The 19403-nt window shown below is 42.7% G+C and overlaps 2 protein-coding genes across 8 annotated transcripts in view; one reads left to right on the forward strand and one right to left on the reverse strand.

The window, feature by feature from the left end:
* The window catches only part of SYCP2 (synaptonemal complex protein 2), a 51890-nt gene extending 47732 nt beyond the window's left edge, over positions 1 to 4158 (forward strand). For all 4 annotated transcript variants that reach the window (XM_081195970.1, XM_081195973.1, XM_081195971.1 and 1 more), the window contains exons 41-44: positions 745 to 803; positions 967 to 1045; positions 3724 to 3780; positions 3886 to 4158. In XM_081195970.1, the coding sequence (XP_081052096.1) occupies positions 745 to 803; positions 967 to 1045; positions 3724 to 3780; positions 3886 to 3957 (267 nt within the window). In that variant the 3' untranslated portion in view covers positions 3958 to 4158. The remainder of the gene's footprint in view (positions 1 to 744; positions 804 to 966; positions 1046 to 3723; positions 3781 to 3885) is intronic.
* A 175-nt stretch (positions 4159 to 4333) lies between these two features.
* PHACTR3 (phosphatase and actin regulator 3) overlaps positions 4334 to 19403 on the reverse strand; it is a 230127-nt gene continuing 215057 nt past the window's right edge. For all 4 annotated transcript variants that reach the window (XM_081196304.1, XM_081196305.1, XM_081196303.1 and 1 more), the window contains 5 exons: positions 16297 to 16358; positions 13461 to 13601; positions 11393 to 11469; positions 5543 to 9849; positions 4334 to 5168 (listed from right to left, as the gene is read on the reverse strand). In XM_081196304.1, the coding sequence (XP_081052430.1) occupies positions 9834 to 9849; positions 11393 to 11469; positions 13461 to 13601; positions 16297 to 16358 (296 nt within the window). In that variant the 3' untranslated portion in view covers positions 4334 to 5168; positions 5543 to 9833. The remainder of the gene's footprint in view (positions 5169 to 5542; positions 9850 to 11392; positions 11470 to 13460; positions 13602 to 16296; positions 16359 to 19403) is intronic.

Genomic DNA, 19403 nt, shown 5'->3' on the forward strand with positions numbered 1-19403 from the left:
TGATGATTTTATGTAATTACATATAATAATTTGTCAGTGTCTTTATTAAGACTTTGACTAATGTTCCTATTCATTAAATGTCTCCCAATATCTGCTTTCTTCTGTCTAAAAAACAGTTCGAGATTAATCACAATTGTCATGCCTAGCTGATCCTCTTTTCATTCATAGAATGGTCACCGTACATTCTAATAGTTTACTCTTTTCAGTGCTCGTGAATGAACATTTGCTACCAGCAGGCTATCACTTTATTACAGGCCTTTCCCCAGGTCTTAGGTATAGGTGAAGGTACCCCCTGACCGTTAGGTCCAGTTGCAGATGACTCTGGGGTTGCGTGCTCATCTCGCTCTATAGGCCGAGAGAGCTGCCGTTTGTCCACAGACAGCTTCCGGGTCATGTGACCAGAGCAGCGCACGGAAACACCGTTTACCTTCCCGCTGGAGTGGTACCTATTTATTTACTTGCACTTTGATGCGCTTTCGAACTGCTAGGTTGGCAGGAGCTGGGACCGAACAACTGGAGCTCACCCTGTCATGCGGATTCGAACCGCCAACCTTCTGATCAGCAAGCCCTAGGCTCTGTGGTTTAACCCACTGCGCCACCTGCTCCCCACAATTAGCAACATAGTATAGTGTTAAAACAACAGATTTTAATAGTAAGAGCCAAAATAAGTAAAAAAAGCAAGGCTTGTTTCACATGTGAAAGAAAGGATTTCTTATACTGATTTTTATTTTATTTTACTTGCAGAACTTTTCAAAGAAGCATTTTGAAACATTTAGTACTTACAAGAAAAATGAGCAACAGAGGTTAGTGTGCTTTCTTATTATTGGAGCACAACAGCGCACTGCATCTTTGTTGTTGCAACTACTTTTAATGTTACACAGGAGTACATGGTGCTTGTGAGGACAAGTTTTTCCCCTGTGTCAAAGCAAAGATACTTAAATTGTCTTTTGATCTATATTCTCTTAGATTTCAGAATCTTAAAACTTCATTCGAAAAGAACATGTACCATACTGCTGACGTTGAGGAAAGCATTTTTACATCTGAGGTATGTAATTTCTCCTCCTGCTTGACAGAAGGGAAGCAGTTACAGTGTACCGCTTTTAATGCCTGACTATAAACATCCCAAAAGATATACCCAACAAGACTCAATGCATATGAAAAATACAAAGCCCTCTCATGGTGGAGTTCTCCTTCCAGTAGTAATCTTGTGTCTCCATTGTTTTTAGAAAGTGGTTCATATGCTGCCTTAAAGGGGGCCTAAATCTATTTTTAAAAAATAGAATTAAGTAAAATAAATTAAGGACCAATTTCAATAGTAGCTAATTGGGTGATGTCGTAAATATGAATTCTAGACCTTTCCTGAGAATTGGTGTACCAGTACAGCAGTCTGAGTTGACTGAATAAATCATGTGTTTTCTGCAGGTAGTAAATGCAACAGGTAGCTGAGGACAGGCTCAGCTCCCTGGTTATGTATATTACCTCCTCCTGCTTGACAGTGGTATCTCGGGTTACATACACTTCAGGTTACAGACTCCGCTAACCCAGAAATAGTACCTCGGGTTAAGAACTTTGCTTCAGGATGAGAACAGAAATCACACGGTGGGAGCAGGAGGCCCCATTAGCTAAAGTGGTGCTTCAGGTTAAGAACAGTTTCAGGTTAAGAACAGACCTCCAGAACGAATTAAGTTCTTAACCCGAGGTACCACTGTATACATGTGTTTGTTTTGCTAAGCCCTCACCTGTGGCTCCTAGAAGCTGTCAGCATGCAACAGTGGCCACATCCCAGGAAATGGTTTTGACTGGCCAGCTAAGCCAATGCATCTCAAACCCTCAATGAGTTAGAGACTTCCCTGCATTTGAAGACAGGCTCTGGTGGATTGAGTGGATGAGATCAATAGTGAGCCAAATGATCAAGAAGGCAGTTTCTGAACATGCTGTAGAGGGAAATGGGCAGACTGGAAATGGTCAAACTGGAAAGGTAGCCCATCTAGGAGAAGGGAAACTCTGAGCCTAAACCTCCGCTACCTTGTGGATATACTTATCTGTGAGAAAGATTTCTGGAGTGACCCCCCCAAGGAAAAATCCATACAAACTGTCCTGCAGGACATGTTTGAGAAAGGGAATAAAGCCTGCATAAACCTGGAGTGGAGTCCCTAAGATGGTTGAATGGTGTCTTGTAAGCCAGCAGCCAAGCTGGTGCCAAATGTATTGCTCTGCTTTCTTTTGGACCACATCAGCGAGGCTGAGAGAGATCTTGTCATCTGGGCAGCCCAGGACCTCCATGCACATTGCCTGGGCTTGCTTACCGGGGGGGGGGGGGGTCACTTCAGTGCTATTAACACAGCAAAAACAACACAGGAGGCAGTTGTTACAAGTTACCATTCTCTGCAGCCACAACTTTGCCCCCAGAAGTGCACTTCATTGTCTTTCAAGACAGTTGCCAAGAATGTGTTGTGTTGAATTTTGCTAGTACCTGTTAAAAACATAATGTCTGGAACACCCCTATAACACCTACTCTGCTATTATGACATGAAACCTTCCCCAGGCTCCTGCTTCTCATATTTCCAGAGATAGTGCAGTTGAGCAGGAGCACTGACATCTGCCTCCCCCTGTTGTTTAGAAGGGTGCAACTGGTACGTGGCTCATTAAGTAATTAAAGGCATTTGTGAGACCAGTATATGCATCCACAAAAGTAGCTCCCTGTGTGACTTGTGGCTTTGGCTTTGCTTCCTTTCAATGAATCTCTGCTGGCAGCAAATAATTCTGCCCCAGTTCTACCACGTGTTTGGAGTTCTGAATCATTCTGAAAAAGAGTTGCAGCAGAGATTATGACCCACCTCTGTGTTGGGTCTGCATGATTCACTTGCTTGCTACCAGTCAGCAGACAAGCTAACTTAGCCTTGCAGACACCCACAACAGTGAAACATGGTAGGTGGCCTCTTCTGGGTAATTTTCTTATAGAAACCTTTGCTAACAGTGATGCTTGCTTCCTAGTTTAATTCTGATGTTTGATATTAGGTGTGGGGAACCTCTGGCACTCCAGGTGTTGCTGAGTCCCAGAAAGCATCTGGGGGACCAAAGGTTCTCCACTCATCGTTTAACTGATGTGCATGGAGGGCCACAGAAAGGCAAATGAGAATGAGAGAACCTATTTTGAAACTGCAAGAAGACGGCTTGGGACTTCTGATGCCTTAGTTGCCTGGCAAGTGGCAATCTTCCAGCTGTGCTGTCTCAGCACAGAAGCTCTAAGAATTTCAGAAAAACTATAGAGTCATTTGGTTTGACTTTGCTTTCTGCAGCTTTGTTGTTGTTTAGTCGTTTAGTCGTGTCCGACTCTTCGTGACCCCATGGACCAGAGCACGCCAGGCACTCCTGTCTTCCACTGCCTCCCGCAGTTTGGTCAGACTCATGTTTGTAGCTTCGAGAACACTGTCCAACCATCTCGTCCTCTGTCGTCCCCTTCTCCTTGTGCCCTCCATCTTTCCCAACATCAGGGTCTTTTCCAGGGAGTCTTCTCTTCTCATGAGGTGGCCAAAGTATTGGAGCCTCAGCTTCACGATCTGTCCTTCCAGTGAGCACTCAGGGCTGATTTCCTTAAGAATGGATGCGTTTGATCTTCTTGCAGTCCATGGGACTCTCAAGAGTCTCAAAGGAGACTCAGCTTCTGCAGCTTTAGTCGAAATTAAAAAGTGAAAATACACCAAATTTTTGGTTTTATTTTAGATGCAGCTAATGAAAGATGACATGAAGGGGCTCCAAGAAAAATTCCTTAAGGAAATGGTAAAAATAAAATTATATCTTCATTGTACATTACTTTAAAACAAAGTTCTTTTGTTAAAATATTTTAAAAGAAATAAAACCTAACTTAATGACTTTTTTTCACAGCATGAAGAAGAATTGCTTAATGTTCGCAAAGGACTACAGTCACTCTTTATGGTAGAAGATAAAAACTTCTAACGTGGTTTATGATGTAAATGCAACAAGTTAAAAGAGACAACATGTTTGTATTGCATTTTGGTAATGTGAGTGACCCATCATTTCTGTAATGGGGTTTCTTTCTACTTGTTGATTGGATGTAATTATAGAGAGCAAACAATTTACATGAAAATGATATTTATCATTATTGTAATTTATGTAGATAAAGTATTTTTATGTTAAGTGATGTTTTGCTTTTAAAAGAAATTGTGTTCTAAAAGGAATTACAACAATCGAGGGATTTTTCTAAAATACAATGCCCAGCTTAAGTTAGTCATGAGTTAATTTAGCTGGAATGGGGCCAATTCTTTAAAATTAGCTGTGATTAAATCCTGCTTAAACCAAGAATTAACTGTACTTTTTAAAAAAACTTCCCATATGATGAGCAAAAAAATTAGGTCTTTGGATAAGTTCATATTACTATTGAAAATAGGAGAGATCATATGTATGCATTGCAAAATACAGTCTGTAATTAGAAATTCTGTAGCAGTTAAAGAGAAATTAGATGGTGTTCATGCAAGTTTAATCCAAGTTATTTTAGCTTCCAGCTGGAATTTCTTATAACCCAAACATTTCTAAATGTGTTCTTTAACTGTTTTGGGAATGTATATTTAAAATTACAAAAATGTGCATTTTAGAACATTAAAATAGATTCTGCAAAATATCAGTAGAAGCAAACCGTTACCATTTTTCCACCACCTTGAGCCAGTGATAAAAAGGAATCCACATACACCTCATTTACTGCAGTTCTATAGAATAAAGGTTCACAGTTGGTGCTCCATGGAAGCACCATTCACATAGCAAAAACTACCATAGATATATCAAAATTCCCAAAAGTAGGGGGTCTGTGGCTTGGCTTTTGAAAAACAGGTAGTCAACGTATGTAGCTACTTGGGAGCCACTGCTATAGAATATAAATATTCCACATACTGAATTTTACAGAATCCTAATTTGCTTTTGGAGATTCTAACCGTATCTTCTCCCGTGTTTATTTAGGGTTATTTATTTTTTTAAATTCTACTGCTTAATATTGTCAAAATCTCTTAAGTGGTTTGCATGAAAACAGTATTTCCTAAAAATGAACAGCTGAGCAGTGCATGACCCCCCCTCCCACATTAAGAGTTGGACTCCAAGAAACCTTGGGTAAACATACAAGATTTTAAGAGGCATTTAAAGGTCATTAGGGTCTCTACCTAGGGACGCGGGTGGCGCTGTGGGTAAAAGCCTCAGCGCCTAGGGCTTGCCGATCGAAAGGTCAGCGGTTCGAATCCCCGCGGCGGGGTGCGCTCCCATTGTTCGGTCCCAGCGTCTGCCAACCTAGCAGTTCGAAAGCACCCTCGGGTGCAAGTAGATAAATAGGGACTGCTTACTAGCGGGAAGGTAAACGGCGTTTCCGTGTGCGGCTCTGGCTCGCCAGAGCAGCGATGTCATGCTGGCCACGTGACCCGGAAGTGTCTCCGGACAGCGCTGGCCCCCGGCCTCTTTAGTGAGATGGGTGCACAACCCTAGAGTCTGTCAAGACTGGCCCGTACGGGCAGGGGTACCTTTACCTTTTTAGGGTCTCTACCTTACAAATTACTAAAGAGAGGGCATTTCAAAGGTGTGATATCACACAGAAGGCTTGCTTCCACAGTGTTAACACATGACACTCTGCTGGTCATAGAATAGCCAGCATTAAATATTAAATATTAAAGATCTTTGTACTGGCAGAGGCAGTCTCCTAGATATCCTTCTCCCTCCCAGATTGTATTGTAAATGTGCACCACAAAACCTTGAACTTTGTTTGGTAGCTAATAGGCATCCACTTTGTATCTTCAACGCTGGTGTGATATGTGTAAAGTCAGGTGTACCAATAAGCACCCTAGCAGCTATGCCTTGCACTACGTGCAGCTTCCAAACAGTAGCCCATACACAGCACATTACATTGTGAGGTTAGCAATATATGGACTCCCGCGGCAGGGCTATCACTGTCTAGGAACAGTTGTTGGTGGCACTAAATGGAAATGGTAATGGGTACTCCAAGCTGTTGAGGTCACAGTGACCACAGTGATAGATCTATGTACCTGCTCCCAGTTACCTGGTAACTGCCCATCCATATGTTCCCTACCTTGTCTCCGTCTTCATTTGTAGTTTTTTAGGTCTCAGGACTGCACCCAGGAACTGATTTAGGACTGCTCCTGATTCAGATTTTGCAGACACATACAGTTCTGTGTTGTCAGCATATTGGGGTCACCTTGCACCCAGTCTTCGTTTTACAATCCCCTGTGGTTTATATACGTATTATATGCATTGGGGGAAAGTATGTCCTGTAATTCCATCAAAGTGGGTTCAGGGGCTGAGATACAGTCACTCAATATTACTCTCTTGAACTAAACCCTGGGCAAATGCGCTCTCTCTCTATATATATATAAAAACACAGTGAGATATTCTGTAGAATCAACAGGGTCACATTGCCCTTGTTCCTCTCCAAGAATGCCATTCGTAAGAGTGACCAAGCCCCAGACTGGACCTGAACCTAGACAACAATGGGTGAAGGCAATCAATTTTATCCAAAATCATCTGCAGCTGAACCACAACCCCACTATCCCTTGCCCAGAAAAGTTGCATTTGTGATGGGGCAGTAGTTGGCATCAACCTCTGGCTCTGGCATTTTTTTAAGGAGCAGCCAAACCAACACCTTCGAGGCAGCGGTGACGACTTGAAATGCAACAAAAACTTACCTACACCCTGGATTCACCCAACCAACCCTCCATGGCTGACATGAATGAGCATGTAGTAGGTTGAGAGAGCATGTAGCACTGTGCCCTGCCCAGCTGCAAACGTCTTGTCCTCATCCTCCGAAATCAAAACAAACTGACCCTACAAACTGACAAAATTGGGCATCTTAACAGCTACTGTGTCAACAGCAGCTCTTGAGTTTAGGTGGAGGTGGGTGATTTTGTCCTCAAGCTGGAGGCTATTTTAGTTCTGATGCATTAACTGTAATAGCAAACAGCCAACATTAAGTATTGCTTTTCTTTCAAATATTGAATGATAGCTTTCATTTATTCAGATGTAAAAGTATTAATCTTTTCCAAGGCTGATGATAAACCAACTAAGAATTCTTTGATCAGCTAACAGTCCACTTCTCTAACTTGTGAGATAGATCTTTATGTGATTTTTTTTCCTGTTCATTGGAAAATGCTGTCCTCTTATATGCAGTTGCTTCTTATCCTCACTAGGTGGTCCTCGTGAGATTTTATTCTTACCAACCTAATTGATTTACTGGAGAGTACGTCTTGGAACTGACAAGATGTACAAGTGAATTTGCTATTTTTTGAAAACACACTTTCTCTCATTTATGTGAATTATAATAATATACATTGTATACTTCCTTCACTTCTTGAGCAGTCCACATTTGGAAATATACTTGTGTTCACAAGAGTATGAGGGACGAAACCTACATCTAACCTGCGGAGCTGTTTGTGCCTGTTCGAGATGGCGAGAGACGAAATGCAGACCCTCTTCTTCCTACTCAAAAGCTGCCTGGCACTGTCTAAGCTGACAGCATCAACTATCTATTAGGCCATGCACGCCGTTGTGTTTGCATGAGAACGTGAGTGATTTGGCTTAAGTTATTAAACTTTACATTTTTACAAAATCTCGAAACACATGACTAGACCCAGGAAAGGGCAGTGACAGAGAAAACTATCCACTGTTGCAGTGAGAGTTGTGGGATCTTCTGGTCCCAAGTTTGAGGGTGTGCAGGGGAGAGGGAGAGGAAGTTCTGTTGTGCAAGTGTGGCTACAGCATACGGCCCAGTAGTTCTCCGTGTCCATGATACTGTGCTCAATCTTTAAATGTTCAGGGTTGTTGTTTTTTGAGGAGACTGTTGTTTTTACACTTTGTAACAAGCCATGAATTGGGAAGATCCATCATTAATACATCAAAAGGATTTTGTCGGCTGTGATTTCAATACATAGTATCCTGTAGGGATTTTTATTATTATTATTCATTTATTTTTGCACTGCAGTGCTCCCAATTAAAATAAATTGTGTGGAAGGAAAACAGAACTGTTCAGCAGGCACTTAAATGCACCATAAAATCCGTTGTTTTTAAAAGGAATGATTGGCCATCAATCACATTATTAGGGAAGGGAATTACTCGTGCACATAAAGACCAACATAGTTATTTAGTTGAACACTTGTCCTCAAGGGTGAGTAGCAGAGAGTCAAATAAAATTATTCCAGTAGATTAATTCAGTAAATGGTATGATTTTACAATATGTTGTATCAAATTTCCCCCCCTGTGGCTTATTCTTCATGCCTTAACTCAGGCCAACTGGTAATGTATTGCGGCTGATCAGCTGTTTTTGTGGTCTCAAGCACATAGAAAAATTACTAGGTTCAATTCGTTTCTGGCTGGGTTGTTGTATGTGACTAGATGAATCTGCTCCGAGGCATCATTAGTCAGCGCACAAGGACTTGGAATGTGGCGTGGCAATTGCTGCACCCCTGCCACATCCACAAATGCATATAGAAGTGGGATGCATGTCAGTGATTCCCGACTGCTTTGTGCAACAGAGCTCAATTCCATAAGTGAGTTCAACTCAGTTTACAGTGGTACCTCGGGTTAAGTACTTAATTCATTCCGGAGGTCCGTACTTAACCTGAAACTGTTCTTAACCTGAAGCACCACTTTAGCTAATGGGGCCTCCCGCTGCTGCCGTGCCGCCAGAGCACGATTTCTGTTCTCATCCTGAAGCAAAATTCTTAACCTGAAGCACTATTTCTGGGTTAGCGGAGTCTGTAACCTGAAGCGTATGTAACCTGAAGCGTATTTAACCCGAGGTACTACTGTACACTGTTTTGTATTCCATGATGGAAAGTGAGATATAAAAGTACTAAAGGAAGGATTTTTTCCCCCAGTAGCTACAAATTGCACCAGTGCCATCCCGTATTGGGGCACTTCTTTATGTAGCCTGAGATCCTCTTCCAGGAAGTCTTCATTTTAGAGAAATCTACTTAGAATTGTAGAGTTGGAAAGGACCACGGGGATCATCTAACCTGCTGCAATGCAGGAATCTATTGCCCCAAAGCGGGGCTCAAACCCACGACCCCAAATTAAGAGTCTCATGCTTTACTGACTGAGCTATCCCAGCAGTAATCATAGAATCTGTGAAAGATGGGAGGAAACTGAGATAAGATCTTTTCTTCTAAGTTCCCCTCTCCCCTGCTAAATACCACCAAACATGGAAAACTGGATCTGTTTTCTGCAGTAAGTAATCATTTAATTAAAGAAAATAAGAATAACAGGAGCCCCCCCCCAAAAAAATGCCGCAGCTGTGTTTTGTTAGACATATATAAAAAAGGGAAAGAAACCATAATATAGTAAATCAATTTGTATAACATGAAATTAAGTGTTTTATACAAACTAATTGTGATAAGTTCCAGATGTCTTGTCACCATGATAATACTGAATGATGATGTGCACCATGTCCTTTATGTCAGAGGCCTTGGAATGGTAAAAAAGCCTGTACATGCACAACATCTCCTTTCCCAAGATATGCTGCAATACAGTTTAATAACAAGTAACAAAGGAGAGCAATGGGTTCCTTTTTGATGAGCTCGACTTCAGTCATTTCCAGCTAATCCTCCCACCCAGCAGGTGTTGTTGTAGCTCCGAGGCGAAGTCCATCCTCTGCTAGCTGCTCCCTTTTAAGTGTGTGCTGCAGAGACCGAATCTGCAGAGTCCCTTCTTGAACGCGAAACATCAGCTTGTCATAGACTGAACCTCAAGGAAAGACCTTCATCCTTTCCCTGATGCATGTTCAGTAGTGGTATCAAAAAAGTAGACAAATTCTTCTCAGAAGAAAACCTCTATGGCCTGTGGAATCTGCAGGTCAAAAAGAAGGTGGAGAGGACATTAGTGGCAATGGCAGTTCTTCAAAATTATATCATAATAAAGAGTAATTTGTCAATATGCCATCATTTAGGGGTGTGAATTGACAGACATTTTGGTTTCCCTTGAAACCGTTGACCAGTTTGGCCGCTTAAGTTTGCTTAAGAGGAGAAACCCCCAAATTCACTTTGAATTTCATTGTAGGACACACACCTTTAGCTTGTCAAAAGATGTCACCTGCAGCCTGAGACATTTCACTAGTTATTTGCTTCTCTCAATATCTTGGAGGAACCTCCAAAGTCACTTTGAATTTCACTGGAGGCAGAATTTTGGTAGCAACTCTAAAAATAGTTTTCCCCCCAAAATGATTCAACACTATTAGAATCAATAAAATGTGGCTAATATGAAATATTCAGGATCGTGCTGTCCTCAAAATTCTTTTGATTGGTTTATTTTGAGCAAACTGGCCAAACAGGCAATATTGCAAACATGGGTTGCAATATGAAAACATCCATTTATGCACATAATGCTGGAAGAATTATAAGAATTGCACATAAGGCTGGAAGTCTTTGCAGTTTTCATTGCTACAGTTATCACACTTAGGTACTTGACCAGAATTCCATACTAGATCAAAAAGTTGGCCAAGCAAGGGAATAGGCTCCAGATTCACAGGATATAAGTGGCTGAATCAGTACTTTCATGTAAATTATAACAAGTTACTACTTTGGAAATGCTGGCTAGTGTTCACCCAAATTAGGAGGATTGAGATTTATGTGCTCTAAAAGCTTTTCAAACCAACCCATACCCTAAATGGAAGATGACTTGGAGCTGGAAATTGGACAAGTTTTTTGTTTGTTTTTTTGCTAGCTTTATGCACAGTACCAATTTTGTATCATCTGACCACTTTTGAAAGGAAGGAAGGCAACCTGTTAGGGAAGATACTGTAGAGATCAATATGTTTTTTTGGATTTCAGGAAGGTTATAAGACCTGTTGCTTCCATGATAGATGGGAGTGACAGATGTCACTTGTGAATTGTGGATAGGGAGATACATGCGTCTACGGATGGGAGTATTGCCCTGATCTTTACTTACTCATTTTTGAGAAGAAGGGGGAGTTTAAATTATCATAGGTTTTCTGTTTCCTTCCTTTTTGAAGGGGAGGCTAATTAAGTTATACCTGAAGTCTGAACTTGGTTGAAAGGTCTTTGCCACCTAACATTATTTCTTGTTGGCAGAGGTTTTTAGTTAATATTCTAGAATAGGTTATCATTTTTATTTATTTTTTGCTGCTGTTTCAATTCTGTGCTCCTAAGCCAAAGAATTTGAGTGCCCTGATCCACAAAGTTTGCTACAAGGCAGCTTCCATGTGCATATAGTCCCAATTTGATGAGGAAGCATTTTTTTTAAAAGTGCTGTATGCATGTGTCCGTTCCACTCCCTACCCTCCACCTCAATCTGGGTACTGGAGCTGTAACTACAGAACTTGAATGGCAAATCGATTAAAGTACTGATCAGCTGTTTGCAATAAGTAACCCACCTTGTCAAATGCTTGCTTGATGCATGCACCTCCATTTCGTTACTTTTGTACTCGTTTAGCTCTTTGCGAATGGCTGCCTAGAAAGTTCAAAGGAAAACAAAGTTAATTAATCAAATCAAGAATCCAACAGAGACTACAATCTGCTCCTCAATATAAAATCATAACAGTTGGAAGGACAAAAGGAAATCTGGTTTAACTCTTGCGCAGAACAATCCACTAGCTTTTGAGCTCCCAGTGAAATGGTCATCTGACTGCTTTGCCATGTGCTTACCTCAAATTGTGAGGGCCTGGTCAAATTCATAGCTGTGTGTGTGTGTGTGTGTACATGTATTTGATTGATAAATTTCTACCAAGTGATGCTTATTAATCTGGGAACACAGAAACATAGAAAGCTGCCTAATTCTGAATCAGATCAGGGGATCTGGCAGCAGATTTCCAGGATTTCAATCAAGAACATTTCCTAGTTTTATTTCACAACCCCAGGGATTGAACCTTGGGCCTTTGTTAGAGCCCTAGCTAGTGGGGGAGGGGGTAGCTGGTTCCCCCCCGCCCCGGGTGAAGCCTCCAGAGGAGCGCCATTGAAGCTCCCAGCCTGTGTAGGTGGGTGTACACAAATGTGGGTGTTTTTTGTTTTTGTCTTTTGCCAAACGGGGTTTTGACCCTGGTGAAATAAAGCCTGATTTCGCCCTTGCCTTTGTGTGGAAGTCAGATGGTCTACGGCTGAGCTTCAGTGAACTAGTTCCTTCCTATAGAAACCTTGCCCTATGTGAGGAAGCCTCTTCCATATCACTCAACGCTTAACAAAATTCACCAGTGACTGCATGCCAGATTTCAACCAGATGTTGCAGCCTTCCATTCTGAAAGAGCCACATGCAAGCGCACAGTAGTGACCTAGTTGGTAATCCCTACCCCCGATCAGGACGATTCTTCCCTTCTGCTTTAAACAGATGCAACTTAAGGTCCCTAAGCTACCTATTAACAAGCCTTGTTAAAAATGCAAAACAAATAATTCATGACATCTGCATGTAGGGAGAAAACAGTTTCACTGTGTAAAAGAAGAAGAACATTAATTGTGCCAGCTTGCTGTGCAAAACTAAAATAATAATAATAATAAACAGATGGTCCTTCATGTGCCTCATTGTATGTGCAATTACATTCTCAAGCAATTCACTAGGCATGTTATACCTGCTTTGCTACAGATTCACTTTGTTGTATGTGTGGATGGAAACAAATTCCTTGATTTCAAAGATTTGTATGACACTTCTAAAAACTCAAAGGGCTTTGCAATGTCATTGAAACAAATCTTAAAACATAATAGGGGTGTGCATCTAGAAAAAAAAAATCACGGTGAAGTACATTCCAGTACCTTAATTTGGATTTCACCAGTTCAAGAAAGAACAACAGCAAATAAATAAATAATGCCCCTGCAAAAAATAAATGCCCTTGCATTTCTACACTGAAATGATTGAGTCACCCTGCTATGCTGGCTCTATGTTGGACTGACTTATACCATGATAGGAGGTTATGGAGCATCCTAAACTCTTATATACTGGCATGGAAGATCATAAGCTAAGATTTACGGTAGATGTCCCAGTCCTGCCAGGGACCATACTATACAAGTAGACTATATTCCTACCTGGATGAAGAATTATATGCACAAATGGGTGCTGTGGCCTTTATCCTCAATGTGATCCTTTAGGGCTGCACATATCTAGAACTATCGCTAGGCATGTTTTCAAATGTTAGTTTAAAAACAGCAAACAGGGTCACATAATTAAAAGAGGTTTGTAGCACCTTAAAAATCAGCACATTGATTATAAACTTGTTTATAGTTGTTAAGGAACCACAAGACAGTTTGTTGTTTTTGATGCAAGAACCTAACATGGAAATTAACCGCTGGAAATTAGTGCAATGTGCAGTCTGTCCTTAAGTTATGTCTTGCATCTAGATGCAATGCATATATGCTGCTATATGACTCATCTAATGTAGAGGGTCATGCTGTATCAGTGGTATATCAAACACAGATGCAAATAGATGCACATCACAACAATTGCAAATAGGGCTGTACCTTATCAGCTGCTGAGAGCCTTGTCCATGGCTTGTCTGCTCGTCTGTCATAATCCTGTGCTTTTGCCACTTCCACATAATCACTGAATCGAATTAGGATTTTTCTGTCTCTTAATTCGTCAACTGTCGGTCTCTGATTAAGCTTTGGAAGGGAAGGAAAAGTCACCATATAAATATTACATGGTAATAAGACTGATTTTTCATCAATTTCTTGCTCATTCTCATAATATGCATTTAGGAACACAAGGGAAACTTGGTTTTTGTATTTGAAATCCAGGAAGTTAATCTTCACAAAACAGAGATCCGGAACCTCAGGTCATTTACACAGGTGCAAATACTCAACTGCCATTGCTACTCTAGATTTGCATTGTTGCAACAGTGCAATATCTCTCTGCTGTAGTGCTATATTTATTTACTGCTTGGGAAATTTCCCTGTTCACACATTATACCAAGGAAACCCTTTCGCCAGCCTGCAACTTCCATGAGTAGTATGAAAGGGATCTACTTGTATGCATGTGTACATGAGTAGGATTCCACCAGGATCCCTTATTGGCCAGGGTTCCTGCTGACATGGAGGAGCTCAATGAATGTAGGTCCCCTTCATCCTATCACCAAGTATGCATCAGTTGGGAGAGGCGTGGCCTGCAGCAAGGCAAAGGACTCTCATAGGCTTCTGGTTAGCCACTGTCTGACCCAGCAGCTCTCTCCTTGTGCACTAATGTTCAAATGCAATCCCACAAGCGGGAGGTTTGAATTTTCAGGCTACATGCACACCATACATTTAAAGCACATGGCTCCCAGCAAATAATCCCGGGAATTGTAGCTTACTTGCTCACAGAGCTACAATTCCCAGCACCCTTAACAAACTACAAGGAGGAATTCAGCATCACGCTAACACAAACACTCTGTCAGCACAAACCTTTCACCTTGCCCAATGAAGAGGTCTCCCTTCTCCTCCCCCTACACAAGGTTGGTCAACGGGGTTCTCCTGACACCTCAAAGCCATTGGGCGGATTGGAATGGGGGAAGAGCCCCACTGTGTTAGCAGAAGTCCCTGTTTGGGTTTCTACTAGTGAAACCGATTAATTGAATTTGGCTCCCAGCTCCCAGGATTCTTTGAGAGAAGTCATGTGTACACAGTGTGTTGTTACACAGTCTCATTTACAGGCTCCAGAGTAAACCAGCATTGACTTTCATTTTTGGTCCACATGTCTTATGAATGAATCTTGGCATTACTTTCTGAGAAAGGTTTCTAGGACCTCGTACCATTCATTTTTAATACCAGGCTATATTTAGAGCTATCTGCAAAGGATTTGTACATGTACTCCCTCAGGGAATGAATGAACAAAACTCTTTCTGGGAATTATCCTTATGCTGGTAATTCTGGTTGCTGGCACAAAGGGGTTTTAAATATCCAGTTACCAGAAATCTACAACTCGACATAAAGCTGAACTTGTAGTACATATTTTTATAAAGCACAAGCTAAATTCTGCAGACTCTTTCCTGAACTCCACAGCAGTTTGTCTGCACTCCCAGTACAAGGATTCAGCGCTTTGTAAAGAAGTTTAGCTATCTTTCTCTCTTGTCTTGTTCTGCTGGCAACCATAGACATTTCCCTGTAAACATTTCTCTCTGTTCTTTAATTTATTGATTGTTACTTTGGGCTGTTTGTCATCTTGATGCTGCTTTTAGTCTGGCAATTGTGTTCTAATAATGGATTGTTGTCCTTTTGGCATGTTGGCTTCTTGGCGCAACTCCATTTTTAGAGCGGAAAAGCAGGATATAAATGCAGATAGCTACCCTTGGTGATGTACACGGAGAGGTCAGCAACATATAAGCACAAAAAGCTTTGCACTGAGGGACATCATACAGGAATGTACACCTGCTACCATGAAGGGAGCCAGTTTATGTGGGTTTCTCGCCACAGGGTGTGTGTCTGTGTCTGCATATGTATGTAAACAAAACTGCTTTGGTAGCAAAAAGTGAAGTGTGAAAGCAAATGGTCACCAATTAGCTGAGTGCAGAATTTGCTTCCTTCAACTTAATGACTTTGCTTATCATACACATGATTTGCCAAGGGCTCCTCCCATGTGACTCTCCATTATGACAGAGGAGGGGGCACTGTAAGGGCCAGCACCTGTTGGATTGCAGCCCGTGCAAGAGCAAATCCTTGCCTGCAGCTCACCTGAGGTCTGTGGTAGATCCCCAGCTGCAAGACAATGCTTTGTTGTTGCCCCACAAATGGGGTTCACGTGGTTCAAGAACCTGTGGAACATTGAAGCTATGGCCCACCTGTAGACCAACCAACCAAGGCATCATTCCTTCTGATGCCTGCCTTACCTGTTTAAAAGTACACACAAGTCACGGGGCATCATCCAACCAAAGTTAGAGATGACCCAACCCAACTGAGGGCTTATCCACTCTTCCTCTTGCCCTATTGATTCCCCCTGGCGAAAACCGCTCTTTAGCGCTCAATTGGCGCAAATGACAGTTCCAGAGTTCTTATTGATGTTTTTTCCCCCTGGGAGAACCTCTCAGACTTATGCTTTCTAGGCATGGAACAGGTGCAAGTGCGGACAAGCCCTGAGATGAGGGTTAGTCATGACCAACCTGTCCTGCGATTACGATTCCATCAGAAGCTACCTGGGGGTTAGGACTGTATTTGCAGGTGTGCCCTCACCCTTATGCAGGCTTCAGTTGCTCAGACAAAAGCCTGGGTCCCTGCTGCCATTTGTTATTCTCACGCTTGGCTACAGTAGGACCTTGTCACCAACCACGTGCGAAACATAGGACCAAGACAGGGAATATTCGAGGGAAGGAGGGGGGACACACCTTACCTTTCTCGTCAGCCTCTGCTTGATCTCTCTCCTTTCTTCCTGTTCCGTTTGGTCATTCCTTTCTGCAGGAAAGATGAAGAGAGAGATGACTTTCCTCATCAAGACCAGCTGCGCTGCCGCTCTTCCTCCGTCCCTCTCTTTGCCCCTCTCTGTCTCTCAGCTCACCACACAGTCCACCTTGCCTGATGCCCTGCCAAAAGCATCACACTCCTTCGCGGCAGGGTTACACAGATGTCAGTGCCAAGCCCTTCCCCTGGCAGCCACTGAAAGCGGGCTTCGGCAAACACGAAGCAGCCAATCCCGTCCCCCGGTTAGCACAACGAGGAGTGTTTTTGGAGGGGGAAATCGATGGACTTTTTAGAAGTCTAAATGATCGCTTTGCAATGCCACATCTCTGTCTGAGTCATCCGTGCTGCCCTTACGAGCTGGAACATTGTATAGCAGCCCTGCTTCAGGGAACACACGTTCCTTGTACTCTAAACTCTGCCAGGCTCCCGTAATTTTGTTGATTAATTTATAACAATAGCCAGCAATCAACTCCCACGCATTCCTTTGCCTTCTAATATTCTGCTTGTGCCAATCTTATTATAGATCCTTTAATATTCCATGCGGAGGGAGGGGCAGCTGGCTGGCTGGCTGGCTAGCCTGATCTCTTTTCTTAAATTATTATTTTATTTTCCCAGAGTGATGCTCTCTTCTACCCCTCCGCCTGTTTCGCTCGTGCACACCGTAAACGATTAGTATTCAAGCTGCGATAACTCCTACACGCTGGTGCTAAAAATAGGAACGGCTGCTGTAGCATTGTGTGGAATATATCCTCAGCCTTGGGATATGACTTAATGGATCTCTCTCTCTCTCTCTCTCCATCCTCCGATTCTATTTCAAGGGCTGTCTGTTGCTAAATTAAGACGTGTGCCCGTGACCTGTAAGGAACAGGGAACCTACGGGAAAGGTCTCTAACTGTTTTTTTCCCCCAGAAAAGGGGAGAAAAGAAGAAGGTAAAGGGAGATTATTGAATTGTGGGGAATCCTGATTTGCACATGATAACCTCAGCCTGCTGGGGAAGGGGGCATTCTCTGCATTAAATCAGAGGAATGATTTTGCAGCCTTCAATAAGCATTGAAGATGCTGCTTGCTGTGTTGGGCACACAGCGCGAGGAAGGTATTTTTAGACTCCGGTTCTCTATTTATGCCATTGACTGAACACTTTGAAAAGAAGCAACCACATGGAGCTATTTATGGAAGGATAGTAGCTGCAAGCACACACGTTGTAACCAGAGAGGCAGAAATCTTTGCAGTCACAAGAAAAAGCAGCTTAGGATAGATCTTAAAGACCGAATTGTGAGAATCTCAAGAAGGGTTGTTGATTTCTGCTTAGGTGGCTGCAGTGGTAGGTTTGTGTGTAACACAATACGGGCAGGAGGGAAGGGGGGCAATGTTACAAAATGATTGCAAGATACCTTTAGGGCATCGTTAGCACACCCGTTGCAAATACAATTAATTTAGCCAGATCTGTTGTTACCTGTCAAAAATATATATAAATCAGAAAATGCACAAAAAGCTTTCCAAGAGAAAGAATCTGTGCTCCATTTTGGATGTGGGAAGTGATAGGGCTGGAGAGGGTTAGGAAATCACACCCCTGCCTGCTAGTCCTGTGTGCCTAGAGGGTGACTGGTTGCCCCGAGGGAAATACACTCTGCACATGCTCAAAGGCACGCGCCTTTTCAATGTCCAAGCAAGTGGAAAAAAGCCCTGGGAGGGAACCCTGGCTCACGTTAAGCACTGGAAAGGATGCAAAGTGACACACTGCTTCAGATGAGGGGTTGGCCCTGTCTTTCACATCTGCTGTACTGGGGTCTCCACGGGGTACAAAGTTGCATACGGCTTTGGTGGCATCTGATTGATAAAATCAAGTGTCCTGGCCAGATCAAGCAGATTCCCACCCCATTGCCACCCAAGGAAGGGTGGTAACGGTGTGGGAACATGCAGATTTTTGTCTCAGACATTGGTTGAGTGACAATGGATCCAGCCCCTGAGAAGCAGAAATGCCAGCAGAGCATGAGATTCTTAATCTCAGGGTTGTGGGTTCCAGCCCCCCGTTGGGCAAAGAGATTCCTGCATTGCAGGGGGTTGGATTTGATGACTCTCACAGTCCCTTCCAACTCTATGATTCTATGAATCAGGGCTTTTCCCCCAGCTAGAAATCACCTGAGCTCAGTTCCGGCACCTCTCAGGTGTGCTCCACTGCCATTCTAAGAGAACAAGGAAGGCATTCATGGTGAGTTCCGGCACCTCTTTTTCTAGAAAAATAGCACTGCTGTGAATCCATATTTCATCTGGACCAGCTAATTGAATGTAAACTCCCTCAAAGTGCATCTGTTCTTGCCCATCACCAAGCAGTTGTTTGCCACTTGGTCTTTGCTAGGAAGAGGAATGTTACTGGGTGGAGCATTAGGACAGGTATTTATATTATTGTAATGTTAGACTACAATGGAGTGGAAGCGAATGGGCTGTGTAACAGCAGCCTGGCAGTCGGCTTTGACTGCCCTTTGATCCATTAATTATTAAGTATCTGGCTTAATGAGACAAACTCCTCCAGCCCTACAGTGCCAAACACAAGAGTGTAATTTACACCCTTTCCCTTGACAAGGTTTCTAAATTAGCTGTGACACCGAAACAATCGCCAGGGTAAGCCTGGATCGAGTCATGTTACATTCAGATGGAAGAAGAAACCACTTGAATAGGACCGCCGCTCGCAGAAAGGAACCGGAGAACTCTTTGTGAATGTTTGGACCTATGTTTGGGTTAGAAGAAACTATCACTGCAGACATCATTCCAACAGTTGTGGCCTATCCTCTGCTGACTGGCCACAACAGCAGTCATCCATCAAGCCAATGGAGGGCTGATTCTTCTGGTGGTGCTGAGATGGGCTATGTGGGAACCTCAAAGAGGGAATTGGGGAGGACTTGACTTCAGTGGTAGAGCACAAAGTTTGCTGGCAGAAGATCCCAAGTCCATTCCAGTAGGAAGAGATGGGAAAGACCCGGTAACAGACAGCTGCTGTAGTCAGGGGAGATAACCCTGGGTGAGATGGCAAACATAAGGCA

Source organism: Podarcis bocagei (genome assembly GCF_964188305.1).
Source record: "Podarcis bocagei genome assembly, chromosome: 5".
Lineage (NCBI taxonomy): Eukaryota > Metazoa > Chordata > Lepidosauria > Squamata > Lacertidae > Podarcis > Podarcis bocagei.